The sequence below is a fragment of the Branchiostoma lanceolatum genome, chromosome 9 (genome assembly GCF_035083965.1).
Source record: "Branchiostoma lanceolatum isolate klBraLanc5 chromosome 9, klBraLanc5.hap2, whole genome shotgun sequence".
Taxonomy (NCBI): Eukaryota; Metazoa; Chordata; class Leptocardii; order Amphioxiformes; family Branchiostomatidae; genus Branchiostoma; species Branchiostoma lanceolatum.
Window position 1 is genome coordinate 7,659,225 of NC_089730.1, and position 27,649 is coordinate 7,686,873.

The 27,649-nt window shown below is 41.1% G+C and overlaps 4 protein-coding genes across 4 annotated transcripts; 1 reads left to right on the plus strand and 3 right to left on the minus strand.

Moving 5' to 3' along the window:
- Positions 1-770: 770 nt before the first annotated feature.
- LOC136442160 (serine/threonine-protein phosphatase 2A activator-like) lies at positions 771-6,294 on the plus strand. Its single transcript, XM_066438836.1, has 9 exons — positions 771-848; positions 1,901-2,121; positions 2,701-2,826; positions 3,354-3,471; positions 4,010-4,109; positions 4,538-4,662; positions 5,214-5,314; positions 5,583-5,690; positions 6,158-6,294. Exons 1-9 carry the CDS (start codon positions 833-835, stop codon positions 6,224-6,226), a joined length of 984 nt encoding a protein of 327 aa, XP_066294933.1. The 5' UTR covers positions 771-832; the 3' UTR covers positions 6,227-6,294.
- Positions 6,295-7,689: 1,395 nt separating this feature from the next.
- Positions 7,690-10,266, minus strand: LOC136442209 (uncharacterized). The gene is made up of 3 exons (XM_066438952.1): positions 9,000-10,266; positions 8,410-8,589; positions 7,690-8,075 (listed from the first exon to the last, which is right to left on the minus strand). The coding sequence occupies exons 1-3, from the start codon at positions 10,248-10,250 to the stop codon at positions 7,704-7,706; spliced, it is 1,803 nt and encodes a 600-aa protein (XP_066295049.1). The 5' UTR covers positions 10,251-10,266; the 3' UTR covers positions 7,690-7,703.
- Positions 10,267-12,635: 2,369 nt separating this feature from the next.
- LOC136441912 (splicing factor C9orf78 homolog) lies at positions 12,636-21,688 on the minus strand. Its single transcript, XM_066438473.1, has 11 exons — positions 21,555-21,688; positions 21,284-21,343; positions 20,903-20,951; positions 20,470-20,540; positions 19,248-19,334; positions 18,429-18,500; positions 17,953-18,001; positions 17,279-17,358; positions 16,635-16,768; positions 13,804-13,905; positions 12,636-13,267 (listed from the first exon to the last, which is right to left on the minus strand). The coding sequence occupies exons 1-11, from the start codon at positions 21,632-21,634 to the stop codon at positions 13,176-13,178; spliced, it is 876 nt and encodes a 291-aa protein (XP_066294570.1). The 5' UTR covers positions 21,635-21,688; the 3' UTR covers positions 12,636-13,175.
- Positions 21,689-24,878: 3,190 nt separating this feature from the next.
- On the minus strand, positions 24,879-27,350 carry LOC136442481 (L-ectoine synthase-like). Its single transcript, XM_066439357.1, has 3 exons — positions 27,031-27,350; positions 26,176-26,452; positions 24,879-25,665 (listed from the first exon to the last, which is right to left on the minus strand). The coding sequence occupies exons 1-3, from the start codon at positions 27,307-27,309 to the stop codon at positions 25,460-25,462; spliced, it is 762 nt and encodes a 253-aa protein (XP_066295454.1). The 5' UTR covers positions 27,310-27,350; the 3' UTR covers positions 24,879-25,459.
- Between the last annotated feature and the right edge of the window lie 299 nt (positions 27,351-27,649).

Here is a 27,649-nt window from a genome sequence, read left to right on the forward strand (position 1 = left end):
CCCAGCTTAGTGGGTGGGTCGTGCCCCCAGGCATGACACTGAGTCTGATATTCATTATTCATCATGCCCAAATAAGGCATTAGGTTCTCACCACAGATACACCTGGTACGTGTTATACCAAGGACAGCACCTTGGTTATACGGTAACCGTAATTAACCGTTACACTATATTGATTATTGGAATATGATAACCAATGACACATTAAGATTCAATTTACATTGGAACTCTATCATGTTAAATAATTATCAATTATCATATGCTGCCATGATAATAGTAAAAGGTACCTGGAGACAAACTCTGCTTAAGATATATTATAAGAACAATTTAGAACACAAGTCAATAGATATATCATTTAGGGGGTGCAAGTTCAATTGGGACTGCAACTTATAGAAATTTGTCAAGCACCGAGTAGCAAAGAACTTTGCTGATTAATATCATTTCAAGGACATAAACCTGGCAAGAAAGATCCACCAAAAGTTGTTCTGGTTAGCTTGGGCGAGCACGACTTGTCGTGTACTAAATCTTGAGCAGTATCTTCTTAGATCTAAAGAAGGATGGACTCATGGAGGACAAGTCATCTAATTTGGGGACAAACCATTACTACACTAGAATGGATGTCCACAGTATTTGGTGCTGTCACTATCTTCCAATCACCTTGCGAGATAATTTGATCAAAAGAACGATATAAGTGGGTATTTGCAAGCAGAACGTTGTTTTCTTACAGAAAGTATAGTTTCTAGTCTCAATCCTCCACCCTCCTCATGCAGTATACAATGTACTAACCCTTAACCAGGGTGGGCGATATGCGCATGCGTAACTCATTGAGAACAAGATGGCGGAAAAATCAGGTTTGTACAAAATTCTTCACCGCTTTTGGGTGATTTTCGCAGGGTTATGATACTGTTTAACCATCTACAAGCTAGTTAAGAGGTTATAAACGTCACCTGACCGATTCCAAAGAAGCAGAAGAACTGACATTTTTATATAAACCTTGTTTGAGGGGTATAAACCCGGCCGGTCGACTGTACTGTATATACTTTCTTGCCGCCCTTCTCGTTCAGAATCAGAGATGTCACCGATTTCGATTATTATTTTCCATAGATCATTTAACTGTTATTGATTTGAAAAAAAATCTTGTGCAGCTCTACTAGACGTTACCTGCCTTTTTATGACACCCACGGCAAACAAGACCAATGAATTATGAACACAGAATAAGAAATCTGATGCAGATAAATTATTATTTATTATTATTAACGTTATAAATTATTATTATAGCATCGCTATAGGCCACATCAATTTTTGGGTTGCTTCTCGGAATAGCCTCTCCTATTTTTCCAATTAAAAAAAAATTGAACTATTCCCATTCACAAATTTTTACTCACGATTTTACTATTTGTTCAGTTGTAAAAGTACTAAAACTCAATAGCCACCAAAATAGATTATAAAGGCCTGCACATACCTAAAAAGTGTGGTCACATTTTGTAAGTTATAGTTTTTCTATTTCTCAATATCAATCCATATATTACATAGCAAAAGGTAATTTTGTTACTGAAATTATAGTACTAGATCAAAGAAAGGGGTTCATTGCATAAAATGAGCCATACAAAGCTGAAACTTGAATAATCCTCTTACTCTTTATTTTATGTAAACCCTTATATTCACCCCAGACTATTTGCAAAGCATTTTATTTCTATTTTTTTCACCCTGTCGCTCCAATATTTTTTCTGAAAAATTCCAAGAAGCAACAAATAAAATTGGCGTGGCCCTAAATGCAAATATGAGGTTTTCTAATTGGAAGTCATTTCTGAATAGACACAAAGCGTGGTATTACTCTGAACAGTCTGTTGGTCACATCTAGTCTTTGCATATTTGTTTGATCCCATATTGTTGTTTTTCCTAGCCATCCCCAATCCTACCGTAGATGATGGAGAGAAAAACGAGAGAACAGAGAGCAGTTCTCCGGAACACGAGTTTTCTGTACCGAAGAGAGAAATCATGAGTCCGATGGACATGGGGAAGTGGCAGAAATCTCAGGCACACAGGGACTACCTGGGGTTTGTGCTGACACTCAACGAGGCTGTGAAGGGGAAGTCCAGAACATGTGAATGCCACATATCTGAAGTACGTCTTTGACTTTATATGGTCAAATGTTTTCACTACATCAAAAATGTTTTATTCTCTCTCCATATTTTCTGGTCAAGAAGTAATTGATTTGGGGTCTCTAGACTCTAAGCGTTAGACAAGAAAATCGCACCAGGTAATTTTGTCCTGGTAGAAATTATTAAAATGAATAATTGAAGTAGATTTTGCGTAATTGTGTGTTTTCCAACTGTTCTTCGACTTGCATTGAACTCTGGTGTATGTATTTTCCTGTACTCCAATTGTAAAACTTGACACTACTGTACTTAGTAATAATAGCTCCCGCGGACTAAAGCTAAGAAGGCTGGACTCCAGGCTACTGTAATATATGCATAGATTTATCTGCTGTTTCCCTGTATGTTTCCCTGTTTCCGAGTGGAACGCCCTGCCTGGCGCGTTTGTTACGGCTCCCACCGTTGAGTCATACCACGGCAGGCTGGAGGCCTGCCCGCCTTAGCCTGGGACCTCCTCCCCCCCCCCCCCCCTACTTTGCCCCTCGCGGGGTTATCTGGGGGTTTAACAAGTTGAAGTAACTTTCTCGTTGCTTACTTGTGTCTGCAGCCAACAGAGAAGCTGTTGGGTATACTAGACACCCTGGACAGCTGGGTGGATGAGACTCCTCCTGTGGAACAGCCTCAGAGATTTGGGAACAAGGCCTACCGCACGTGGTTCCAGAGACTGGAAGAGGTACTGTATATCTTGAAATGTTTGCGGTGGTTTTATTTTCCTCGTTTTCACTGTGCCTCTCTATTGCGAAATCATGACACTGCAAATGTGGAGTTTTGTGCTACAACATTGTTTCACCTGTGAACTTAAATCTCAAGCAAATAAATGAATTTATGGCATGCATCATAACTGTGTAACTTACATGAATCTATTAAAGCTTTTTGGCTATGTTTTGAAATCTATAAAAAGTTGAAGCTTTTTCAATGACCATCAAAATTTGCATGGAAAGACAATTTACCTTCTCCCTGCTATGTTATGTTTTTGGCACCAGATTTGTATTGCCTATGGAGTAACACAGCAAGGAGAAAGTTAACTTGTTTCCCAGGTGTTATTTAATGCAAATTTTATATATGGCCTCCGTAGGTCAGTATTGACCATGGTAAAATTCTAATTCACAGCAGCCCTACAGCATCGACTATGGCTATTTAATGCAAATATGAGTGAAATATCATACTAGAAGTTTAAAGTACCCTGATCTCTGACTCCAGAATGTGGAGTCTTTAGTCCAGCCCCTGCTCCCTGAGAAGTACCACACTGCTGCGCCGGAGGTGGCAGTTTACCTACGGGAGGGAGTGGGCAACAAGACTAGGATAGACTACGGCACAGGTTAGAAACAGCTTTATACACTCAAAACTGTCCAAGAAGACCACTCGGGGGACCAAGATAATCTGGTCTATGTGGACAGGTGGTTGCTATAAACAGGATTCTTAGTTATAATTAATTAATGCTTGTATCAGTGGGAAATATTATCTAAGGGACCACCAAAAAGTGGTCACATTGGCCAGGTGGTCCTTATGTAGAAGTGGTCACTTGTGCAGGTTTGACTGTACAACCTGGTTTGCAATTTTCCTGTCTAGTCAATGTTTTTAGATACGAAAGCTTAATAACTTTTCTGAGAACTTATGATTGTCAGGATTTATTTGATCTTAGTCCTGTTATGGATTAAACATTATTGAAATGCTGAATTGTTATTTTTTAATGCTAAACCCTTTGTTGTACTTGTCTCTTGAATGAGAAGACATTTAAGTCTAAAAAATGTTTTATGTCTCACAGTCTACCATTTTGTACATTTTTGAGACCATGAAGTCTTTATGATTAGGATAAGCCGGCAATGTTTACAAGACTTGATTTGTTCCCTGTACAGGACACGAGGCTGCGTTTGCTGCCTTTCTGTGCTGCCTTTTTAAGTTGCGGATCTTTACCGAGAAGGACATGCTGGCCCTCGTCTTCAGAGTATTTCACAGGTACCTTCAACTCCACAATAAGAACCGTCTTAGTACAATGCTGTGCTGCACATAGATATTGTACCTTAGTGTTGGAAGAAAGTTTAGCATTGTACTATGATTGCTACAAACACAGATGAGCTGCCATTATAAGAACTGTCTTGACTGCTGAAATAGAATTTTAGGAGAGTGTCAAATGAATTTGTGAAAAAAAGTGACACATGAGCGGCCCCTCCAAAATCTAGGATCGGCAGGTTTCTGCTTGGGTCAGTTGAGTAACCAGAAACACATGATTTTTCCTATCCCTAAGGTAGCTGACACAGTCCTTTCTAAATGTATAGATTAATCTATTGATTGATTTGTAGATAGATTGATAGATAGATTGATTGATTTTCTGCTGCATCAATACAAGATACATGTAGCTGACACAGTGTTCACCGAATGTGCAGATACCTGGAGGTGATGAGAAAGCTGCAGACAGTGTACAGGATGGAGCCGGCCGGGAGTCAGGGGGTCTGGGGACTAGACGACTTCCAGTTCCTGCCCTTCCTCTGGGGGAGTTCACAGTTACTAAGTACGAAACTCACTCACTCACTCACTCACTCACTCACTCACTCACTCACTCACTCACTCACTCACTCATCCTCATTAAACATGTAGGCACAAGACTTTCTGCTACAAATCCACTTTCCTTTTTTCAGCAATGCTTTTGTCTTTAGGATGAAAGGCTTTGTATATGCGTCAACTTGATCACTTGTGCTAAATACCTTCATTTTTCGACTCGGGGGGGGGGGGGGGTTGTAGTGCAAAGGTTCTTGCATAATGATATGACATAGCTCAGCCAGTGCTTGTAGACGAGGCAAAAATAAGGTAAAGATTTTACTATGTCGTAGTTGTGTTTTTTATATGTAATATCAGGGAACCTGAAAAACAGGCTTCACAGCCTGAGTTGTATTTCCCCTGTATATATAAAATGAAATGAAATTACATACTGATTTTGAAATGCAGTAAGATAGAAAGCCAAAGCTCTCATTTCAGACATAGTCACCCTTCTCATACTCGTTTTTTCGTTTCGAATCCTTACTGATTTGATGTACTAATAGTTGAATTACATTTTCTTCACAGATCACCCTACAATAGAGCCCAGGCACTTTCCCCAGCTAGACATAGTACAGCATCATCACACAGAGTACATGTTCCTGGACTGTATCAGATTCATCAACAAGGTAAGTTAAATATGATGATCAGGTCACTTCTTTCCTTTTTACATTGTTCAAGTCTTTAGCAAGTAGTCAGAACTTCTACTTCGTAAATTCATCTATTGATGGAAATAGTCAGTCACTGACAAAAGGTAGGAGATGCTACCTGAAACGTCTGACCGTTTCCAACTTTCATCCAGTTGCTTGAGTAACTGTTTTTTGGCGAATCTTATTACCTGGATGTCTAACCTTCATCGACGTATTGAAATGTGGAAATGTTTCCATACTGGTTTAGATGAAGACGGGGCCGTTTGCAGAGCATTCCCACACCCTGTGGGGCATCAGTGGTGTGCCTTATTGGGGCAAGGTCAACTCAGGACTCATCAAGATGTACAAAGCAGAGGTAGGTGCAGTTCAGACAAGATATGATAGATGGCGCTATTGCACAGCAACATCACTGGATGTAATGTAGACTTCTACTGTTGTTGTAAACAGAAATATACTTACACCCATGAATAGTTTCATCAGGTTGGCAAATAGATGGATAGTACAGTTATTTTATTGCGCAACTGAAAGGAAAATTAGTGCTGCTATCTTCTTCAGGCTACTCGAGCCATGAACCGTGATGAGGGGGGATACAAGTTTTGTCACACTAGGGATCGAATTCTTCCCACTGCAGCGCCACCTAGCAGAACCAGTCAGTATTGCCCTGAGGAAGGCTGCAGAAGTTCTGCCGAAACTTTTTCCTTCGGTTGTGTAACAAAGAACTGTGTTATCAATTAAATACACTTATCATTTCATATGGTATTGGAAACAATGTCAAGTTATTTCGATGAAAAATTCAGTTGCCTCTTGTTGTCGTCCTTACAGGTTCTAAACAAGTTCCCGGTCATCCAGCATTTCTTATTCGGCTCCCTGCTGTCCATTCAACCGGCATGACACCGAGATGTAGATTTAGAACTTTCTGTCTTCTTAACCTCCGCCCTGCTGCCTGGCTCAGTTAACTTTAGCAGTCTTAAGGTTAATCAACTGTGCAGTGTACTCCTGTATGCTACAGTTCAGTCAGTACCGTGGCACGTTCAAATGGCTCATCATTTACTGCCGAATAGGAAGTCTTAAAGAGCGTTTTCCTGTGATGTCATCGCTCTGGCTGCTGCCATGCTGGTGTCCCTATTTGCATTTCAGCAAATCGTGGCTCCAGCATTTTCAGAAATTTGAAGGTCTTCCAATCCCCTCAAAGAATTACTAAGTGGAGAATACCAGCTGATAAAACACACAAGAATACTGTGTATGCTTGAGCTTTGATCCACTGAAATGCAAATAAGTGAAAGTGCTCTGTACAAACTGTGGACACTGCAATTTCTCTGTCAAGCATGCTAAAGTTGTATTATTGTAAAAATGTTAAACATTTATAATGTGTTATAACAGTTCAGCTATGAAATATTGTGTCAAATGTTCAGTTGTTGCACTGAAATGTATTTGAGGAAATTTTGAACCTTACTAGTACCTGTTCGGCTATGTGACTGTGTCATATACATTTTGGAGTCCCTTTCACTGTCATACTCACTCACTGTGTACTAGAATATTGAAAAAAAGAAAAAAACACACACCAGCTACCATGTTTTCTGCCTCTTTACATTGTGTACTTCATTTTTTATCAAAGTTGATAAAACTATCAGGTTACATTACATACCAACAAATTCAAAGATGGCCGACAATTGATGTCACAAATCAACATGGTGGAACCTATTGACCCATTGCTAGAATAGAACAATTTAAAATTCCTCTGTCTTGTCAATCAAGGATTATCTCGCTGTTACACTCTTATTGATTTAACGCAATTTTGATGCCAAAGAGGCAGCACAATTTCAGCATGAATTGTCGGAAATGTGCTCGTCAGTGAGATTAGGTAAGCTTTTGGAAAACATTTTCTTCCCTGACCACTAGATCGATGCTCTTCCAGGAATTTTGCCCAAGAAATATCAACAAAATGTACAGCATCAACGTTAGAAGAACTTAAGGTTATCATTCGTAACTAGCTATATTGCAAAAGATGTTCTTATGGTTAGAAAGTAGACACTGTTACAAAGTAAGGCTATGTGTGAGACCAGTACATCACTGTAACATATGGCCATAAAATACAGAAGTTTTCTTACTTCACCATGCCAGCATTATGTTTGTAAGACCTCATCAACAGAACATACATGTATCTAATCTACAAGTCAAACCCACTTCAGAAACAAGTGCAGATACAACCTCTGAAGGGGAAATGCACCTACCAGTGTGATGCCTAGCAAGCTGCCCTGTTCATAACAGAAGGACAACTTGCTGGGGTTCACACTGATAGGCGCAGAGAGAAAGGGGCAGCCACTGATCATGAGTATCACTGACACCATGTCGTCAGTTAGTATGGCAACTAATTACTTATCAGTTGCCATGGCAACCTCAGACATAACAGACAAGTCTTCCATCTTGGATATTTGCTGACGTAAGACGTTTTCTGCTGTGTGTGAGGTTGCCTGTAGTGTGGCTGCCCCTGACAGCTTTTTCCCAAGAGCTTACCCAGCTTTTGTTTCACATCGATTGTAGCGACCAAAATGCTGGCTAAACCCATGAGAAGAAGCCAGCAGGGGCAGCTGGGTAAGGGGGGGTTCACCAGGGGGGCTGTGGGGCTGCTGTTGCAATAAGCCTTGTGGGCCGCTGGCTTCACCGTCTCCCCTTTGGCGTTCCTCACAGCAATGTCGTTCACTCTGTGGTCCTGCGCAGCCATGTGTTGGAGTGACTGAGGCTAAAAATAAAAGAAAACAGATTGAAGTGAGATGCATCGGCAACAGTTAGAAGTTGGAAATGCTCTAAAATTGCAATCAGGATGGGAAAATGCACAACCAGTGCACCTACATTATCACAACTGCATACATCTTAAGGTGAGCAGTTGCAAATGTTTCCCCCCTCATCTTTAAATCTCTGTTCCCGTCTCTTTTTTCCCTCCTTTTTTCTCCCATTTTTAAAAACTGTTGAGTCTATTCTAGATTCAATTTATTTGCAACTGTCCACGCACTTCCCAACATTTTGAATCATGTAGCCTATACTGTATACAGTTCAACTTCAGATAAAAGTCACACCTCTGAGTCATCACTGTACACGCTTCGTTCCCTGCTATCACCGCGAGCACCAATCAGAGGGCAGCTGGGAGATCGAACGCGGTGTGTGGGACCGTGGTAGAGGTCGTACCGCGATAGTCTATTTGTTGTCACAACTTTGTGCTCGGGAACGCTGTTCTGCCACACACACAGCCCTGGCATCTGTACAGCAGACACAATGTGGTTTGGATGTACTACATGTACTAGTATTGTGAGGACCTCTAGTGGATTTGATGTCAACTGCAGCAGCCTGTCCTACTACATTGCAGCTTTTACAGCATAATCAACTCATACAATGTCTATTTAAAGTATGGTACAATTGGACTACAATGCACCTGTTTTAAACACTGCAATCTTTTAGTGAGAACTATATTTCTTTCTTTTAAAAAACACTGATTTTGAGAAAAACCTTCAAACTTCATAACCAAAAAAAAGTGTTGCAATCAACAAAAGTAAGGACATCCACAAAAGTAAAGAATGATCCAAACCTTTATCATGTCTACTTTGCTATGCAGGGAAAGAAAAGTTCTATCTGCTTGTTGATGGTTTATATCATACAGTGCCTAACTTACCTCAATAGGATCCAGGAGTTGGAATTTCTCCTCTGCATCATCTGACTGGTGATCAATGAAATCCAAGAGTTGGATCTCCTCTGGATCTCCTGTACCAAGGGACTGATGATCTAGCTCAATTTGATCCAAGAACTGGATTTCTTCTAGATCCTCCAAACCACTGACTGACTGATGATCTAGCTCAAAGTAGATCTGAATCTTCTCTGCAGTGTAGTCTGACAGCTTGTCCACCAGTCTGCCTGGCACACTGGAGGTAGTCAAAGCCTGTCTCTCCTCCATGCTGTCACCATCAGGACCGGTGCTGTCTCCAGTCATCTCCTCTAGAATTTCCTCTTCATCATCAGAATAATACACTGACCCTGCCTCACTGCCTTTCAAGATGATCCAGTCATCAATGTCACGGTTGTGATGTAGATCAGCCTCCTGAAGTCCCTTCTGCACATCACCAGTGTGAATGTTGTACCATGACAAACAGGGTGGAGACTTCACGTCATCATTGCTGCAGTCCTGCCCAATATCACCTGGTGGCGCCGCTTCAGGTTCGGTCATCTCAGATCTGGTCTTCTGTTCAGATCTGTTGCAGGATTCACTCTGGGCCAATCTCATCACATTTTCACCAACTTCAGGGTTGTGTTCCTGTACAGAGCCATGGTTTGCTGGTGTTTCTCTCTCACATTCAGGGAGACTTGTGAGGAACTTCTCCATGATCATGGACGGGCCGTAACCATCGCTCATGCTGGTCTGAAGCCTGGACACCCACTCCTGTGTCAGGGGGACCACAGTTGTGCTGGTGTTGTTGCTACATGTATAGTAAGGGGTCTCCATGTAACTCCCCTGTACCATAGCTGTATGGTTGTTGTTGTAGTAAGTGGTCCCCATGAAGGTGTAATACTCCTGTGCTGTAGGGACCATAGTTGTACTGGAGTTGTTGCTATAGTAAGGGGTCTCCATGTAACTCCCCTGTGCTGTAGCTGTATGATTGTTGTAGTAAGTGGTCCCCATGTACTCCTGTGCTGTAGGGACCATAGTGGTGGGGTTGGTATAGTAGTAAGGGGCCTCTATGTAAGACTCCTGAGTCATTGGCACCATAGGTGTAGGGTTGTTGGAGAAGTCGTGGGTCTCCATGTAAAACTCCCATGCCACAGAAGCATTGTTGTTGTAGCCATTAGTACCCATGCAAAACTTGTCGTCCGAGACGTAGGGTGCGCCACCTTCATCCATCTGAAACATTAGGACCCTCAAATCACACATTGCACCCTTACATCTAGCCCCTTACCCTAGCCCCCTTCGCAGACTTCTGGAGCGGTTTCGTTTATTTTTTGGGAGGAGCGATGATTCGCTTTTTTTAACATGGGCTAAGGTTCTCCATGCCGGGAAACGGGGAGTTGTCCTGCTCCCCCCAAAAAAATAGTAAACGCAACCGCTCCAGAAGTATGTGAAAGAGGCTCCCTTATCTCGTGTTTTCTGACACAACACTGTAATTGTACTTACTACGCCCTTCCACCTTCAAATTACAACATATCTGTACGTAGTTAATTCTTTACAGAGATCTGCATTTTCAATGAACACATGACTTTTGTATAGATTCGCTCTAACCCGACACTAGTCAAACAACTGAGTTGGTCTATTTCGGAGCTGGCATACGCAGTTGTATATAACGTCGTTGAGTATGTGAATAGTTTACCCCAGTAGTAGGCACTAGAACTCATTAGACACGTTTGTCTCACTACAGATGGTCATAAAATCCATTTGGTAAAGTATTTTGTATCAATGTTGCCCTCTGTACGCAAACAATGCTGCCATGTTGGTTTTTGGAACTTGGAACTGTAAGTGTTGAGTATGTTTTTAGTAATTTTTACACATTTTTCCGGGAAGATCTCCCCGTAAAAACTCCACAGGTATTTTACAATGTCAAACTCACCAATAAAGGCTGTTGAAGAGCTTGATATTTCGTCGTTACGTCATTTTGCGCTGTCAATTCTAAGAGCGTGAAGTCCGCCATTCTTTCACTGCGGTAGTTCGAACTACTCTGACCTGAGCTGACCAAGAGGTAAACAGATCGTTGGCATGGGAACCAGTAACAACCAATGGGAGACAAGCTGTTTATGCAGATTTGGACCAATCAGATGTTGGAATGCATATTGCCAAATCTCCAGCGTCCAATCGGCATTCGTTTAACATTTCCGTTGGACTATTCCATTTAGCCAGTGACAGTGACAGTGAAACTGATTACTAGTACAATGTACATGTAACCTGTGGGGGAAAGAGTTTGTAGCTTCTGTATGTCAAATGAGGTGGATGACGAAATATATTTTGTCTCCAACTGCTCCTCTAACGGTTTAGAAACAAAACTATCAAAACTCATCACAATTTCCAGATGTTGAGATTCTCTGTGAACCCCAAAACTGATGCGAGCGTGCGGATAAAAAAAGTTTGGCAAAAAAAAAAGTTGTTTTCAATATAAAATCTATGTGGTCAGGAAGGTTCAACAAATGACTATAAACACACAGAGAATGGTATACAAATTACTGGATTCTTCTTTTTTGCTCTTTCACGTCTTCTTCTTTGACTTTGGCATTCTACAACATTAGTATTCCTTTTTCCGAAATAACGTTACACCTGTAAATGCATTTTTATCCACCTGGAAAGCAAGGGGCCAGTTTCTGGCCTGTGCACGTAGGCAGGTAGGCAGGTTTTTATTTCGCGATATGGCAAAACTGGAGTGTTCACGGTGGTTTTACGTTTGCGGCAGCGCTATAGTCACATAATGCTGCAGTATTGGACAAAAATGTTCGCGGTGGGTTAAGTTCGTAAGTTCGCGGTGAAACGGTCGCCGCGAAAACCGCAAACATAAAACCACCGCGAACATTTCAGTCTGTATTTACAGTATCTTTTGCAATTTGCGGCATATATTTGCTCATTTTGTAGCTGCTTTGTACGATTTACAGTATAGTAGAAAACTTTTATTCATTTGTTATTTTCAGAAATGGACGAAAATTGAAGCGCGCGCGGATGTCATCCATATAATCATATCAACATGGCCTCATGGTAAACGTTGTGTGGCGCTTTTGAACCATTAATCATACGTACCCTATTTACCTTCGAGAAAGGAGGTTATTTTAGGCAGCGTCCGTGAATATGAAGATCAACAAGATAACTCAAGAACAGCTGGATAGATTGGTTTCATAATCGACTGGGTGGTACTGTAATTCTTGAAATGTTTGTGGAGATTTTGTTTCCGCGCTGATCTTTCAACCGCGAATTCATGACGCCGACAATATGTGTTTTGTCTTACCATCTCCTATTATCTCCTACTATGTATGTCACTGAAGTTGTCTACTTGTTACTAGTACAGTAGTAGTAAATAACAGGCCAGTTTGCGCATGTGTGAATGAGGGGGGTGTAGTGTAGACATTGTTCAGCACCAAGGACATGTCCGTTACACCGTATTTTATATCAAGGACACCTAGCGATACGTATTTAGACTGCAGCATACTGTCGCTTCTCCTGCTGCACTACTAATCGTAATCGTTGTGTGGCGCTTTTGAACCATTAATCACACTCACCCTTCGAGAAAGGAGGTTATACTGTAGTAAATAACATCAGATATATAGCCCATCATATTAACAAAGGATGTCCCTCTTACAACAGCAAGTCTTTTATTCTCACATCTAAAGAATGATACTTTTGGATTGAGTGTTTAATCTTTGACTAGAAAATCTTTAATGTGTACACAGGTATAGCTATACTTGAATGTTAAAATGTGTCTAACAGTCAATCTAGTAATGACTACATCCTGTTACATGTCTATTACAACATACATGAAGCACTTTTCATACTAACATAGTCAGTCAGATTTCTTCTACATGTATATAGATCCAACAGCTAACACCAAGTATAACTGTTTTCTTTTGTGGTAAACATGACGATACAAGAGTTGACGAAAAGAAGTTAGTGAATTACAATAAAGCACAAATCCAACATATTATCCTTTTGTGATGTTTGTGCAATGCATGGAATGCAACAGAAATGAGATATTTCTGTGTGTTTTGCTAATTTTACCTAACTTTGATTACAAGAACTGAGCAAAACAGGTCTACAAGTCTTCCATGACATTTGCTGACTATGTTTGAAGTTCTGAATATTCAGAAATGATCTGAGACATGAGCATTCCTACTAGAATCTTCTTGTCATCTGTTTCTTGAATTTCTCAAAGTGGAAGTCGTCTGTAGCTCTTTCACCTGGCCTCTTCTTGGTTTGAGATGTTTCTATGAAAAAAAAAGGAAAATAAATAATTGTGAAAACAGTCAGACACACCAAAAACAATACATCCTTTAAAGTAGTAGCCTCTTCCATTGACCCCATGACCTGGCTGTCATGTCTGATAATCTTTTTGCAAATTTATTCCGTTGCCCTTTTCCGAGCAGGCCCGATATGCTCAGTACGTTACCTCCAATACTGGCCCTGCCATTTCAAGCCTGTAAAATTGATTCTGGCCACGTCACCACCAGAACAGCTTCCAGCATAAGCTCATCTAGATCAAAACCGCAAAGGATGCTGGGAAGCTATCAACCTATCAGGTTACGTCTTACATCTTTACTTTGGGTTCAGGACAAAATAACGGCTGTTTGTGCTAAATAAGGGTAGCTCATTCATTATACATGAGCGAGTGTCGGTAACGTCGCCAGAAGCAATTTTACAGGCTTTAAATGGCAGGGCCGATATGGGAGGTAATGTATCAAGCGTATCAGGCCTGCTTGGGAGGGTGCTTTTCCTAGGATTGTTATCTTCTTATTCCACATACCTTCCATGACAGGAGGCTCAGTGTCCCCCACTTTAAGTGGGCGAGGTTTGGGTGCTTCTTGTTTCACAACATGCCTCTTTGTCTCGGTGTCCTCACGGTAAACTACAGGGAGTAAAGAATGTGCTGTCAGTTATGAATACATCATAAAGGCATTACAAGAACTAATTCTCAACATGCGTCTTCATTTTGTTAATTCTAGTCAAGTACCTTTGAAAACTTGACACATAAAGATTATGCTACTTTTTCCCTTGTACAAAATCCCATAGCTTTACTGGGAGATGGTTTAAGTATTCCATGACACAAAATCACCCAAAGGTTTCCTGTAAAGAAATACTTGTTGTGTATTTTCACGGCTGTGAAAGCTGCAATTGAGATTATTCAAATAAAAAAAATCAGACCCTTACATCTGTTGTGCTGTACATGCTACATAAGAGTACAAAGTCCTACTCACATCTGTTGTGCTGTACATACTACATAAGACACACTCCTACTCACATCTGTTGTGTTGTACATACTAGATAAGACAAAGTCCTACTCACATCTGTTGTGCTGTACATACTACATAAGACACACTCCTACTCACATCTGTTGTGCTGTACATACTACATAAGACACACTCCTACTCACATCTGTTGTGCTGTACATACTACATAAGACACACTCCTACTCACATCTGTTGTGCTGTACATACTACATAAGACACACTCCTACTCACATCTGTTGTGCTGTACATACTACTCTCACCTCTGGAATAGAAGTACCCCCTGGAATAGAAGTACCCCCCGGACAAATTTTCAAAATGTAATATAAGTACCCCCTGGAATAAAAGTACCCCCCGGAAAATTTCAAAAATCGACAGTCGAGGCTAGGTAAACTGTGTCCATACCTGTAAAATTGTCACTGTCAGAGGGAAATAAGATAATAAGCAGGTAGGTAACTTATATTTAGTCAATTATGCCATACCTATTAAGTATATAGATATTGAACAGAATAACTATCCATAGCTTGTTCAAATCATGATGATCTTCCTCGCCTCTTCGTAAAATACAATAGTAATATTGAAAAATTGGGCATAGGTTCCCCGCTATGACCCCTAACCGGGGGCCACGGTGCTTTCAAATTCAACAAGTGAAAATGTACATGATACATGCTTTTTCTACTTGGAACTTGAAGCAAGTGATCAAAGAATATTGTTATATCATTTTATTATGACTGACAATCAGTGACATATAACAAAAATCATCAGAGTACTTTTAAAAGTTAAATGTACCTGATCATATTTTCTAAAGACGTCAACCACCAAAAAAAAACACAAATATGAACACAGTCCTTCCACAGAAGAAATATGTCTATAAACTTTTGCTCCATAGCGTCGAAAACAAAGTGAGACGCTCGGATTTCGAGTTCCCGCGGTAAATCCCACAATATTGAACAGAGATCGACTGTAAAAGTAGCTCAACGTCACAGACCGCACATACTAAGAAGTTACCCATTACGTGTTGACACTAGAAACCCGCGATGAACCGCCTAAATTGGGAAAATCTTACTATTAAGAATTATTTAAAAAAATGAACCCTCTGAAAATAAATATGGCGCTGTGTGTCCATCGTTGCCCCAAAAATATAATATTTCCATGCGTTTACGGTATCATTTTAAAGATCGGTATCCGCACTACGCAATATGCTGCTACTTTTACTGTCGCCATGCCTGAGAGTGGCGGCCATGTTTCGCGATTTCGCGCTGTTGTTTACCGAATCATATCGGACATATTTCTGCCGTTTTAGAGATTTTGTGGCCTCAAAACACATATCACAAGGGAAGTTAAGTTATGATTGTTGTTTTGACGTGTTACATGTCTTCTGCGAACAAATAATTCTTCCGCCGCGCTGCCGATACTACGGATATAGTGGTCAGGAAATTATTATTCCCTGTGTAGGCGAGCACCCTACTCCACACGTTTTTGATCAGCGTGCTTTGGTTTACGATGTAAACAGAGACTATCAAAGTTATTTATATGAAAATTGTATTTTAAAATGTCAATGTCGCGTCTTATTTTCCGATTTACTTTGTAGCGTCATAGCGATATCGACGGATATGTTACGAGTGCCGCCAGGATACTTTTCACAGGGCCGTCAACGCGGCGAGAAAATCAACGCCGGTAGGCCGAAAAATAGCGAATTACGAGCAAAAATACCGGAGAAATATGGCCAGAAAAACCTTAACTTACGATTTTAGAGGGATTCCTGGTCTGCAAAGCCTCAATTTTTCAAAAAATAATAAACGTACCGTCTAGAATAAGAACGTACAGGGTGGAACTATTGGCGAAAAAAAATAAACGTACCGGTACGTTTATTTGAGAGGTGAGAGTACATAAGACACACTCCTACTCACATCTGTTGTGCTGTACATACTACATAAGACACACTCCTACTCACATCTGTTGTGCTGTACATACTACATAAGACACACTCCTACTCACATCTGTTGTGCTGTACATACTACATAAGACACACTCCTACTCACATCTGTTGTTCTGTACATACTACATAAGACACACTCCTACTCACATCTGTTGTGCTGTACATACTACATAAGACACACTCCTACTCACATCTGTTGTGCTGTACATACTACATAAGACACACTCCTACTCACATCTGTTGTGCTGTACATACTACATAAGACACACTCCTACTCACATCTGTTGTGCTGTACATACCACATAAGACACACTCCTACTCACATCTGTTGTGCTGTACATACTACATAAGACACACTCCTACTCACATCTGTTGTGCTGTACATACTACATAAGACACACTCCTACTCACATCTGTTGTGCTGTACATAGTTGACAGCCATGTTGACAGGTACGAAGGATGTGCCCTTGTCCCTTTTCTTCCTCATCTGTTCCTGGAGTCTCTGCTTGGCATCTTCGGTTGCCTCAATGTTCCTTATCTTTTCTCTAGGAGAAACAGGATCACACATTCAGTCTTACACTATCGACTATAGCATCCTATCATTATTAAGTATAGACATCAAAAGTGACTAAATATACTTTTAACCTCCTGCATTGCTGTGCTCATCTACACTACACTACACTACTCTACACTACACTTCTTCTCTACACTACTCTACTCTACACTTCATTACACTACTCTACAATACTCTACACTACTACTCTACACTACACTACTCTACACTTCACTGCATTGCACTATACAGTACTACACTACACTATACTATAGTACTCTACACTACACCACTCTACACTACACGGCACTACAATACACTACACTGCACTACACTACACTGCACTGCACTACACCACTACTTCTCTTCACTATACTACACTACTCTACACTATACTACACTACTCTACACAACTCTACAGAACACTACACTACACTACACAACAATATGCTACACTGTGCTATACTGCACTGCACTACACATTTAACTAGGGTTTACTTACTGTATCCCAAGATCCACCTCTGGAATCCCGCTCAGCATCTGATTGGACAACATCTCCTCGGACCTGGTAGACGTGGCAGCCTTCAGAACAGAGAAAAACTGTGTAAGTTCAACAAGCCCAGATCTCACATGTACCCACAATATTTTGGAAGCACAAGATCACAAATCAACAAACTGAACTACAATGAAATGTACACAACATGATAGATGTTCAAAACCATGGAAACTTTGTATATGTACATACATGTACATGTATACTATAAATTGTATATGTTCGCAACAGATTTTTTTATGCAGGTTTCACCATGACCTCTACACTGCAAATTAATGACACCATGAACATGTATTTCCAATGCATTACTACTGTGCTGCAGAAATGTTTCTGCAGTAAAATGACATCCCCAGAAAATAAATGGATTTACAGTAATGGGCACAAAGCTACAAGATAATGATTAAATGGACAATAAGTAATAATGATGTATTGACAGAAACTACTATTGAAAACTTTTTTTAATGTAACACTGAAATGGTGTATACATGCTGCAGAATTCTTTATTCATTTAGAGGTCATTTAGTAATTGATTGAATGTATGATATAGAAATAGAACCTATATGTATATATCATGGCTATCACTAACAGTACTTGCAGATTAAGAGAGGCTAATCCAAAGTTACCTTTAATCTGTCTGGTAATTCATACAGCAAGTCTTCTGCTCCTTTTATTCTGTAAATAAGCAAAATTTGTATAACTGGCATTCAAAATATCATTGAAGCAACAATAATGCTAACTGTGTTAACTTAAACACTAGAAAACTTAAAATGTACTTTTGACAAATCATTTGCTAGATATGTCCATCATCATTGCCACATCATAAAAACATTTCGTGGTTGATGAAACTTAAAACCGATTGGATTAAAATCTACATAACGTTAACATTATGTTTTCAACATAGTTATTTGCTGAATACACTGTATACAAAACTTTTCAACACACCTGCCATCGTTAAAGCAACTAATTCACAGAAGATACATTTAGACACAAGGGATATCTGACAATGCACAACAAACAAGAAGGAGGGAAAACTCTTATCTTACATTGAATATCTACATTTGTATCAAAAAGTGACAAAAAGTGACACATCTTCACTTACTTTGCTTGGCTGGCCTCCTTTTCCTTTTCTTGACCTTTTCTTTTCTTCATTTCCACTTCGATGTACTTCATCCTGCATAAACAAGATTTAAAATGGAATAAATGTACTTCATTACAAGTCTGTTCTGTAATGGACATAACCAATGCTGCATTTGTTGGTCAGCGTTGCATTAAATTTAAAATCACATCTGTTGCATATGATGTATTGACAAACTGTCCCATTGGCAATCTTTTGAGGGCATGTATCTTATTTACAAATGTATAGTACACTCCCTTACTTATGCAAGTATGGTGTAATTATTTATGCTAACCAACTGAATCCATCCACAGCTTCTGAGTTATGCTGACTACAATAAACATACAGCAAATCCACAACAAAAACATAACCTTCTCAGGATCTCACTAAAGAATGGAACAGTGGTGCTCCTCCATCCTGTTCTAATCCCAGCTCCATCCTGTTGGTTTTCAAAGCTAGGTTATTTCTTCCAATATTTCCCTGGCTAAGCCTATATATTTTGCTTGAAAAACCTGAAATGACATTGATTGTAAAGCTGAAGTTGCAGGAAATTACTTCCATTTATGTCAGGAAAAATCTAAATGCAACAGCCGGTCTCCTCTTGAGGAGTGTGCGCCCCCTCCAGGCCTCCCCCTCGGGACACATATCCTATACTTGCCCCCCCCCCCCCCCCCCAATCCTGCTCTATATTTCTGGGGAGATCCCTGCAGTGAGTCTTAATGAAGGTAATAATAAGACATGATACATTAAGCAGACAAGGTCCTTAGACTTTAAAACAAGGCAAGGAAGTCTTGCTGATCTTACATCTCTGCATGTTCGTCTCGGGTGTTGGTCTCGGCCGAGAAAGATGTTCCCAAGTCTGACAAGTCTTTGTCATCCTCTTCTCCTGTCCTATTGGTGTTTTACAAAGAAGAGATAAAAAGATATAGTTAGGTGCATGTACAAATGCAGCAGTTACAATCAACAGACATTGCAGGAAATATCAAGGAGGTTTAAACTATGGATCTAGAAGGTTGGAAATATGGATCACACTGTAAACTCATTATGTATCATTTCAAAATGGTGACAATGACAATCACTGAATCAGTATAGCAAAAAATATCCACATGGTAGGAACACTATAGTACTCATATGTATATGTCATATATATGCACAGTTACAATTTTGACCTAAACTAACCTGCAGAGGGTAGTATTTTTCAAGTACATGCATATGTCGACAGAGATTACAATAAGGATTCTACAAGTAGGAATGTGTTAGCTATAGGGTGGTCTACCATTTATAAATCCAGAGTTTCAAGTCCATCAATCTATTCAAAGTGATGTGAATTAAAGTTAAAAAGTTCTGACTCTCTTTTCAGTGAATATCCATATGCACAGAAAAATTCACGGGGTTCTCTACTGGTAGAATCACCAACTGTGCTCCTGATAGTGCTGCGTACCGGTACCGTGTACCGGTACTGTACCATAAAAATTGATTAGATACAGGTCCAAAATACCGGATCATAAAGTACCGGTACTGTACTGATATAAATTTACACCAAGTATGTGCTTATTTTGTGACTAATCTCCTAACCTCATGGCCTCATACAACACCAAACGTGACCAAAGTGACACCTTGCAACAGCGATACTAATATGCAACAGATCATTCAGGCAGGCTGTGAGTTTTGATAGCAAGGCCAAGGGAGTATGGCGGTAGGAAACCTAGTTATGTTCTTTGAATAAAGATACTGACAAGTTGTAAACAGTTTATTTATGTTTCTGTCATTATTGAAGTTCAGAAAAACACATGTACATTTTTCAAATTGTTCAGGTACAGGTACAGGTCCGGACCTGTACCTAAACCTCTGTACCGGTACCTGTACCTGATGTTACGTTTAGGTACGCAGCACTAGCTCCTGGTCGAATCTATGTTGACAGAGACTATGATCATGATCTCTTCCAAGAGCATCGGCAATTCTACCAGATTAGAATCTTTACCCTGACATATATGTGATATATAAAGGAGACAGAAAAAGTTGATACCTGTCTCTGTTTCTGTCTTTGATGGCTTTCATGTCCACCATGCCTCCAGTCCTCAGCTTGAAGGGGTCATTCTAGAGGGGTGGAAGGAAGAAAGACATGGTACTTTAAATTGAGTAATGGTAGGAAAATAAATTCTACATACTACATCAGCTTGGAAGTCTTAACAGCCTTGACTTAACTATCTATATGCTTAGATACATGTACATGACTGGGCCAGGTTCTTTTAACATGTTACTAGTAGTTGTTTATCTACAAAAATATAGTTGAAAACATTTTCTAAAGAGATGACCTAAGACCATTAACATGTTTAAACAGATGTGACAGCAAACAATTCTGTTTAGGGGACAAAAGAATTGTATCAGCATGACTTGGACAGTTGGAGGGGGTAGATGGCCCCTGTCCCCTAAAAATCTGACTTTTGTAAATAACTTACAAGGGCAGCATTGCCTGAAAGCTTCTTTCCCAGTGCCAAGGCTGCAGCGCTACAGAAAAAAACACACATAATAATCATGGCATAAATGTGTCATGAGATAAGGTCAAAGTTTAAGGTGAATAAATGTTCCATGGTAGGTATAAACAAACGTCTACGTTCACAAATACAGCAATCTTTTCTTAGCGACTTAAAGCTTGACCAAGCCAAACACAGCACCTAGCGAGATATTAAATAGACACACAGAAGGACAACAAGTTGAACAACAACAACAGGAAGCTTGATACGTTGATGAAGGTTAGACATCCAGGTAGTAATAAGATACGCCAAAAATAGTTACTCAACATGTGCAACAGGAAGCTTGAAAATACAAAGAGCTCGTACCTGACTCCCTTGGGTCGCTGTCGGAACTTCTGGGCTTCCTTTGCCTCTTCTAGAATCGAACTGTAAAAGACAGCTTATCGTATTTACTTGGTACGTACAGATGGCGTAACTACAGTAGAAAAGGGAGACGAAACATTTTCTAGTGGGGAGGGGGCAGCTGTAGTTTGTACGGTATTCATAGAGTTTCCGGGCGTTTACAATGAAATTTGCAGATGTTCACTACTCTGTCTTAGGCAGAACACAATAGAAATGGCACAAATCACACACAGACCTCACTTCCTGCACAGAGTCGTCTTCCTCGTCGCTGGATTCACGACGACGACGGAAATTTTTACGCTTTTGCGACGCCATCTTGGGGTTATTAGAGGTCACGGACCGTGAGCCTCTAATCTCAAAGCAGATGTAAGAAGCCGGATAAGTCTCGGTTTATAGCGTAGAGCAGAGCAGTGAGAGTAGAGTAGAGTAGTGTTGACGGTCAGGCAGGATGTCCTTCCAGTTAAGACCGCTCCTTTTCTGTTGTTGTTGTTTTTCTGTTACTTTGAAGAAGTAACTTCTTCAACCCACTGTCACAATGGGTTTATGTGGATGGTCCAGTGTTTTGTCACAAAACGAGTCCGCAAGTGTTTCGTTGTCTGAGAACACTGAGCAATCAAAAAGGTCAAAAAAGTTGGTGAGGCCGGCCAACAACATTTTTTTCTTGAAATTTCTTCCCGCTGCTTGGACGCGAAGTACGGTCTCGTATAACCCGTAGTAAACGCCCTGGCTCTCTGGTACACTGAAATACATTACTTTTTTACCTTCGCCATGTTTTCGTCAGCGTTCGTTCGTGTCTGTGTGTCTGTCTGTCTGTCTGTCTGTGTGTGTGTGTGTGTGTGTGTGTGTGTGTGTGTGTGTGTGTGTGTGTGTGTGTGTGTGTGTGTGTGTGTCAACACGATAACTCAAGAATACCTGGATGGATTGTCTTGATACTTGGTATGTGGGATTATATGGTAGGTCTTCTTGAGACCTCGAAATGATTACATTTCGGGCCGCCTAGCGGCTTGCTATGATACTGCAGCAGAACTTTCGGGTTTGATGGCGTCGCAGTGGCAGGGTGTTTGGCCCCAGAACCCAGAGTTCTTGACGTGAACAAGAAGGCAGGGTATAGTGATGGCAGCTTGCCTTCAGAGGACTGAGTTCGAATCAGGGGTTCCCTGATTTGTCCCGTTGACGTTGTGCCCTTAGGAAAGGCACTTTACACGGCTTTCCTCACTTCACTCAGGTGTAAATGAGTAATTAGCTTCGGTTAGGGACGTCCCTCGGATAGGACGTTAAAGAACCCACCGCACTTATCGAAAAGAGTAGGGGTCCGTCCCGGTGTGAGTGGTTCAAAACCTACAGTCATATGGCCGCACATGGGGCAATTGTCGTATTGAGGTCACCTGAGTTAGCGCCGAATGGCAGCCGCTCCAGACCAAGTTGCGATCTTGCCCCGCCAATTGTGCGCTCCTCACAATTCAGCCCCTGGCTGCGAAGAGAGAGTAGTCGGCCTACCTAATAATAATAATGATAATAATAATGATAAATGTTCTGGAATGTATTTCATTCAGATCGTGATTGCGTGGTGGATCAGCACTGAAATATCTAAGCATCGGCGTTAATTTGGCCCTCACAGGTGGGAACATATTCATTGCACAAATTCTAGATCTCTGAGAAAGCCTCGCCATGATGCACATAGTATGTTACTACCGTGACATTTTTTTTTTTTCAAACAGTCAAACCTACCAGGCAACCACCTGGCGCAGCCAACCACCTTGAGGCGTAGACCACATTAGAACAGACCCCGGTTCATTTGTACATAGTTAATCCTACCATGTCGTAAGCAACCACCTTCTTACGTCAATTGAGTGGTTGCCGAATCCAGGTTTTACTGTACTTTATGAGAGTACTGAGAGTATTCATGAGCTAACGCCGGCTGGCTCCGTTTAAGAATGGAACAGTTGTCTACGCTTTAATAGTCCATTCTCTCACAGAATGCTGTTTCTGGTTTTCACATTCAACGCGTTACACTCGGGAGTTACTAAGATTTTTTTATAGGCAGTAATTCATTTGGGTACAAAAATGCATGCCAAGGTGTGGCAATTGGTGACGCAAGTGATAGGCGTGCCCAAAGTCGGTGCATACCTTTATTCGGGTGAACGACACAAGCGTAACGTTACCTGTTCTTGACGCCATGCAGGAATACATGTACAAAGGTATGTGGCGTCCCACAACAGTGTAGATAGGGAGGCAGCTGTTATGTTTAATATTGAAATCAAGATGCTTTTGTCAAGTCCAGGCTTCTTGAAATCAACAGCTTTGACGTCAAACGCTAGCAGTGGTGGTTGAGTCAACGATAATTAATTGACCCGCGCCTGGGCCATGGGGTAAGGTAGCCTGAAACTTTGTGAAAGGGGTGTGTTTGTGTAATGCATTGAGGCCTAAAGGTGAAGGCCGGAAATGATAAAAGGAAACCTAAATTCAACCTTGAAACTCGAATTCATTTGTTTCTTCATCTCTTGCAGCAACAATTGAAATAGACAAAGCACTTGTTCATTTTACTCAGCATAGATTGGCGAACTATTTTTTGGCGTAATTCCAGCTTGAGCCAGTTTAAATCGGTGTTTTGACAGAAAATGACCCAACTTTGCGATGCTTCATCGATAAGAGCACAAACAAAAAAAACATCGCATGCCGACCCTGACCTGACATGCCGACCCTGACCTGACTGACCAGGTAAGCCAACTACATTTAGCCCTATACGATAGGACATGTCCTTGGTCTGAGCGAAGCGCCATTGCGTGACCTTCTCTCAGGTGACGGTGTGATAGAGTCTGGAGGAAGAACCTTCCCTGGTACAGGCCAAGGGGCTTGAAAAGGCGCAATAGATACAGCTTTGGAAAGGTATTTGGAGTACTGTTGCTATAAGGCCCTGTAACAATTTGTGGTTTGACGGTTAGTCTGCATAGTCTGAAGTCTGAACGTAGGGATGAGACAATGGCCACTCGCTTTTGTGTACGTTCCCATATTAGTCTTTGATTCACATTTGAACCGCAACTAAGGATTTTAAGCCCCGCTTTTTGATGCGATATTCAATACACTTATATCTGTATACGCACAGAATGCTACTACTGTTGTTTTAAGTCGTTTTTGGACAGACAAGGACGACGTGACACCATAACTTATTTCGACAGTGCCACGTACAGGGAACAGTATACCCATTTCTACACCTGGGTGGAGTGAGGAAAGTAGTGTAAAGTGCCTTTCCCAAGGGCACAACTTCGGTGGCGTCAGGGGATCGAACCCGGGACCATTGGGTTCTGGGCCGAACACCCTGCCGTTACGCCACACGACCCCACACATACTACTGTTCTGAACAATCATCAATGCCGCAGAATCAAGTGATATCAAATAGGACATTATATAATGTCCATGATCTGAGCGAAGCGCTATTGCGTTAGCCTCCGTTGCAAGCTTTCCCACGGCGATTTTTCAACTTATCGGGGCCAGGTTCTTTGAATTTTGCAGTATATATATATATAAAAGATAACGACCGAGACGCATATTTCAGACAGTCTTGACTTTTATAAGTCGCTAATAACAACATTACAACAACTTGTAAAGGTGGCCTCTGCCTGTTTCCTCTCCCCCGACATTGGTCAAGTAACAATGTTGAAACAAAATAAGCAAATAAACAACCTATGTCGAACGGAAAGTGTTGGATACCTTACATTTATGACGTTCTAGAACAGTTTTGTACGAACCGTGAAAGAAATATTCCAACCATGCATGTCTCTTTGACAAAAGTCAAAGTCAAACATTTTTCACTACGGTAAATACAATTATGACGTCACCAAAGGGTACACGTAACCAAGGACCTGGCATGACCTTACTGGAGTCGTCACGTGACATTATAAATGTCTATTACGTTTCATGCCTATTTCAGTAACAGTAAAGTATATAGCTATAACATATAATTCTAAAGACTTCACTGTCGGAGCTATAGGACCAACAGTGTAGCTTTACTTGTACCCTATATTTCTATATCACAAAAGTGTCGCATGCAGTTAAATCAAGGAGCAACACAAAGTCTATCACTGTATTGCTTTATCATGAGCTCATCACTTTGTCAACGTAGAAGTTTGTGGAGGAGTGACGTCACTGGGGAGCACCATATACGGAATAACCGCCACTGAAGATGTGCTTCTCGTTCCCAACCAGTGCCGGAAAGAAGGCACAGATGGTGAAGGATTCCTCTACAGGCATGGCGTAATGTGGGTCGTTTTCGTTCATCAGGAAAGCCGTCCCTCCGGAATGAAACTCCGCTTCCTCTTTTCCCTCCTCCCACGCGTACTTGCCGATTCCTGTAGAAATTTTAAGAAATGATAACAAAAGTGATAATGATGGAAATAATAAGATAATGGACTTACGTAACATAATTTAATACAGTGATTAATATTGATAAGCACTTGGAGTGTGTAGCTACACACTCCAAGTGCTTATCTAGTTGTGGACGTCATTTGTATAAATGATATCAGAGGAAATGCTACAATAGCAAAAGGATAGGACTTTTTAGGTATAATTTGGATGAAGTAGACAAGTATACTAGATGTACGGCAGAATACTTTTATGATAATTATGAACTTATTTGCATAGTTAATGACGAAATGCTACAATACCTCATTGTAAATATTGTGGATTTCACCTTGGTGACATATGCAAGTTTATACTGTATACAGTAGTTACTATTAACGTTATAAGTCCATTCTTATGCACGTTAGGGTATCATTTCATTACTTGACCAGATAATGATATTTGGCGAAGGTATGCGGTCGCGGAACTCAAAATAGCTTATATTTGTGATGAATACATACCTCTGATGTAGTAGGCAGCTTCTTTGTGGTGTTTGTACCACATGGGGACACCCCTTTCTGTACCGGCTTGGGTCATGATGGACGTGTTGGTCACCGTTATCGGAAAATTGTCGTCCCTTAGTAGGAATCTTCGGCTGTGGCCGCTTCCGAAGTCGACGTCCCGATCGGTTCCGATGATCTCCGAGAGTGACCGAACAACCACTCGGTCCGACGAAGGGTCGTCGTCTTGGCAGTATAGACAGTAAAGCCTCATGTCGTCTTCCGAAGTCACTGTGATCTTCAAGATATCAAAGACGTTAATAATCAGACAACTTCTTTAGGTAACATCCATAGACGAACCTGCCAGACTAATGCTTTGGTCCCATTTCCAATCCGGGGCCCGGCCGGGCTGTTTGCGAAAACGAAAATTAAAAAAAAAATGCATAGCAAGAAAATACACAAGAAATGGTTAGGAGTATTTTTGTTACGTTTTGTCTTTTGTTGTCTATTTTATCATATTTTTCGTTCCCACAAGCTGCCCGGTCGGGCCCCGGATTGGAAATGGGACCAAAGCATTACCTGGGACGTGGTCGTGTCATAGCTTATAAATAACAACCAGAGTTATATACATAAGCAGGGATCACTCCGTTTGATTTACGAATACTGAAAAACGTACATACCGTTAACATCCAGTAATTCTATACTGACTCTGACTATCGCCTAAAGCAACCGCCTACTGACATCAGTACCCACACCCGTCATTTATGATTTATCATCATTGGTTGATTCCACTGTTCGCGCCAGTGTATATATGTACGCTGGACACAATAAGTGATGAACGTCTGTGTGTAACGCTATACAAGTGTGTGTGATCACCTTGCACTTGACGGCCGAAGAGAACGCCATGAATAGGTCCGGAGTGACTTCAAACTCCTCCCCGTTCTCCACACTGCAGCGCCCCCTGCCCGAGATACAGTAGTACATGTGGTTACTGCTCCGACCTTCAAGCTCATAGTCGATCTGGTCCTGAATCAGCACGATCTCGTACGCCGCGTAGCCCATCTCGTCCGCCGGGGACACCAGCTCTTTCCCCCGAAGGGCCGGGTTGTGTGGCACGGTGGCTATCGGGACATCTGCGGTGTTACGGACGATCATGGCGCCACACAGTTACACTTCCAGCAGTCTATGGTTGTGATAATAACACAATAGTTAACAAATGACAAGAATCGGTGACCTGTCCTTCTATATTTTGTGAAACACCTGAAATACGCTAACTAATGCTAGGGTCACATTTCCAAGCCGGGGCCCGGCCGGGCAGCTTGTAGGGACGAAAACTATGATATAAAAGACAACAAAACACACAAAACTTTTCAAAAATTTCTCCCTACCATACGCTATGTATATTCTTGATATGCATTTTCTAATCTTTGTTTTCTCAAATAGCCCGGTCGGGCCCCGGCTTGGAAATGTGACACTAGCCTTAGCACATGTTCAT

Excerpts from the sequence above, each read along its gene's own strand:
- LOC136442160 (XM_066438836.1), top strand. Across the intron at positions 2,122-2,700 it reads GTGAATGCCACATATCTGAA|CCAACAGAGAAGCTGTTGGG; the intron begins GTACGTCTTTGA and ends TTGTGTCTGCAG. Across the intron at positions 2,827-3,353 it reads GGTTCCAGAGACTGGAAGAG|AATGTGGAGTCTTTAGTCCA; the intron begins GTACTGTATATC and ends CTCTGACTCCAG.
- LOC136442209 (XM_066438952.1), bottom strand. The coding sequence starts at position 10,250 with ATGTGTGATTTGAGGGTCCTAATGTTTCAGATGGATGAAGGTGGCGCA. Across the intron at positions 8,590-8,999 it reads AACTCCTGGATCCTATTGAG|ATGCCAGGGCTGTGTGTGTG; the intron begins GTAAGTTAGGCA and ends TCTGCTGTACAG. Across the intron at positions 8,076-8,409 it reads TGTACAGTGATGACTCAGAG|CCTCAGTCACTCCAACACAT; the intron begins GTGTGACTTTTA and ends TTTTATTTTTAG.
- LOC136441912 (XM_066438473.1), bottom strand. The coding sequence starts at position 21,634 with ATGGCGTCGCAAAAGCGTAAAAATTTCCGTCGTCGTCGTGAATCCAGC. Across the intron at positions 20,952-21,283 it reads CAGCGACCCAAGGGAGTCAG|CGCTGCAGCCTTGGCACTGG; the intron begins GTACGAGCTCTT and ends TTTTTTCTGTAG. Across the intron at positions 17,359-17,952 it reads AATTACCAGACAGATTAAAG|GCTGCCACGTCTACCAGGTC; the intron begins GTAACTTTGGAT and ends TCTGTTCTGAAG.
- LOC136442481 (XM_066439357.1), bottom strand. The coding sequence starts at position 27,309 with ATGATCGTCCGTAACACCGCAGATGTCCCGATAGCCACCGTGCCACAC. Across the intron at positions 26,453-27,030 it reads CTTCGGCCGTCAAGTGCAAG|ATCACAGTGACTTCGGAAGA; the intron begins GTGATCACACAC and ends GATATCTTGAAG. Across the intron at positions 25,666-26,175 it reads AGCTGCCTACTACATCAGAG|GAATCGGCAAGTACGCGTGG; the intron begins GTATGTATTCAT and ends AAATTTCTACAG.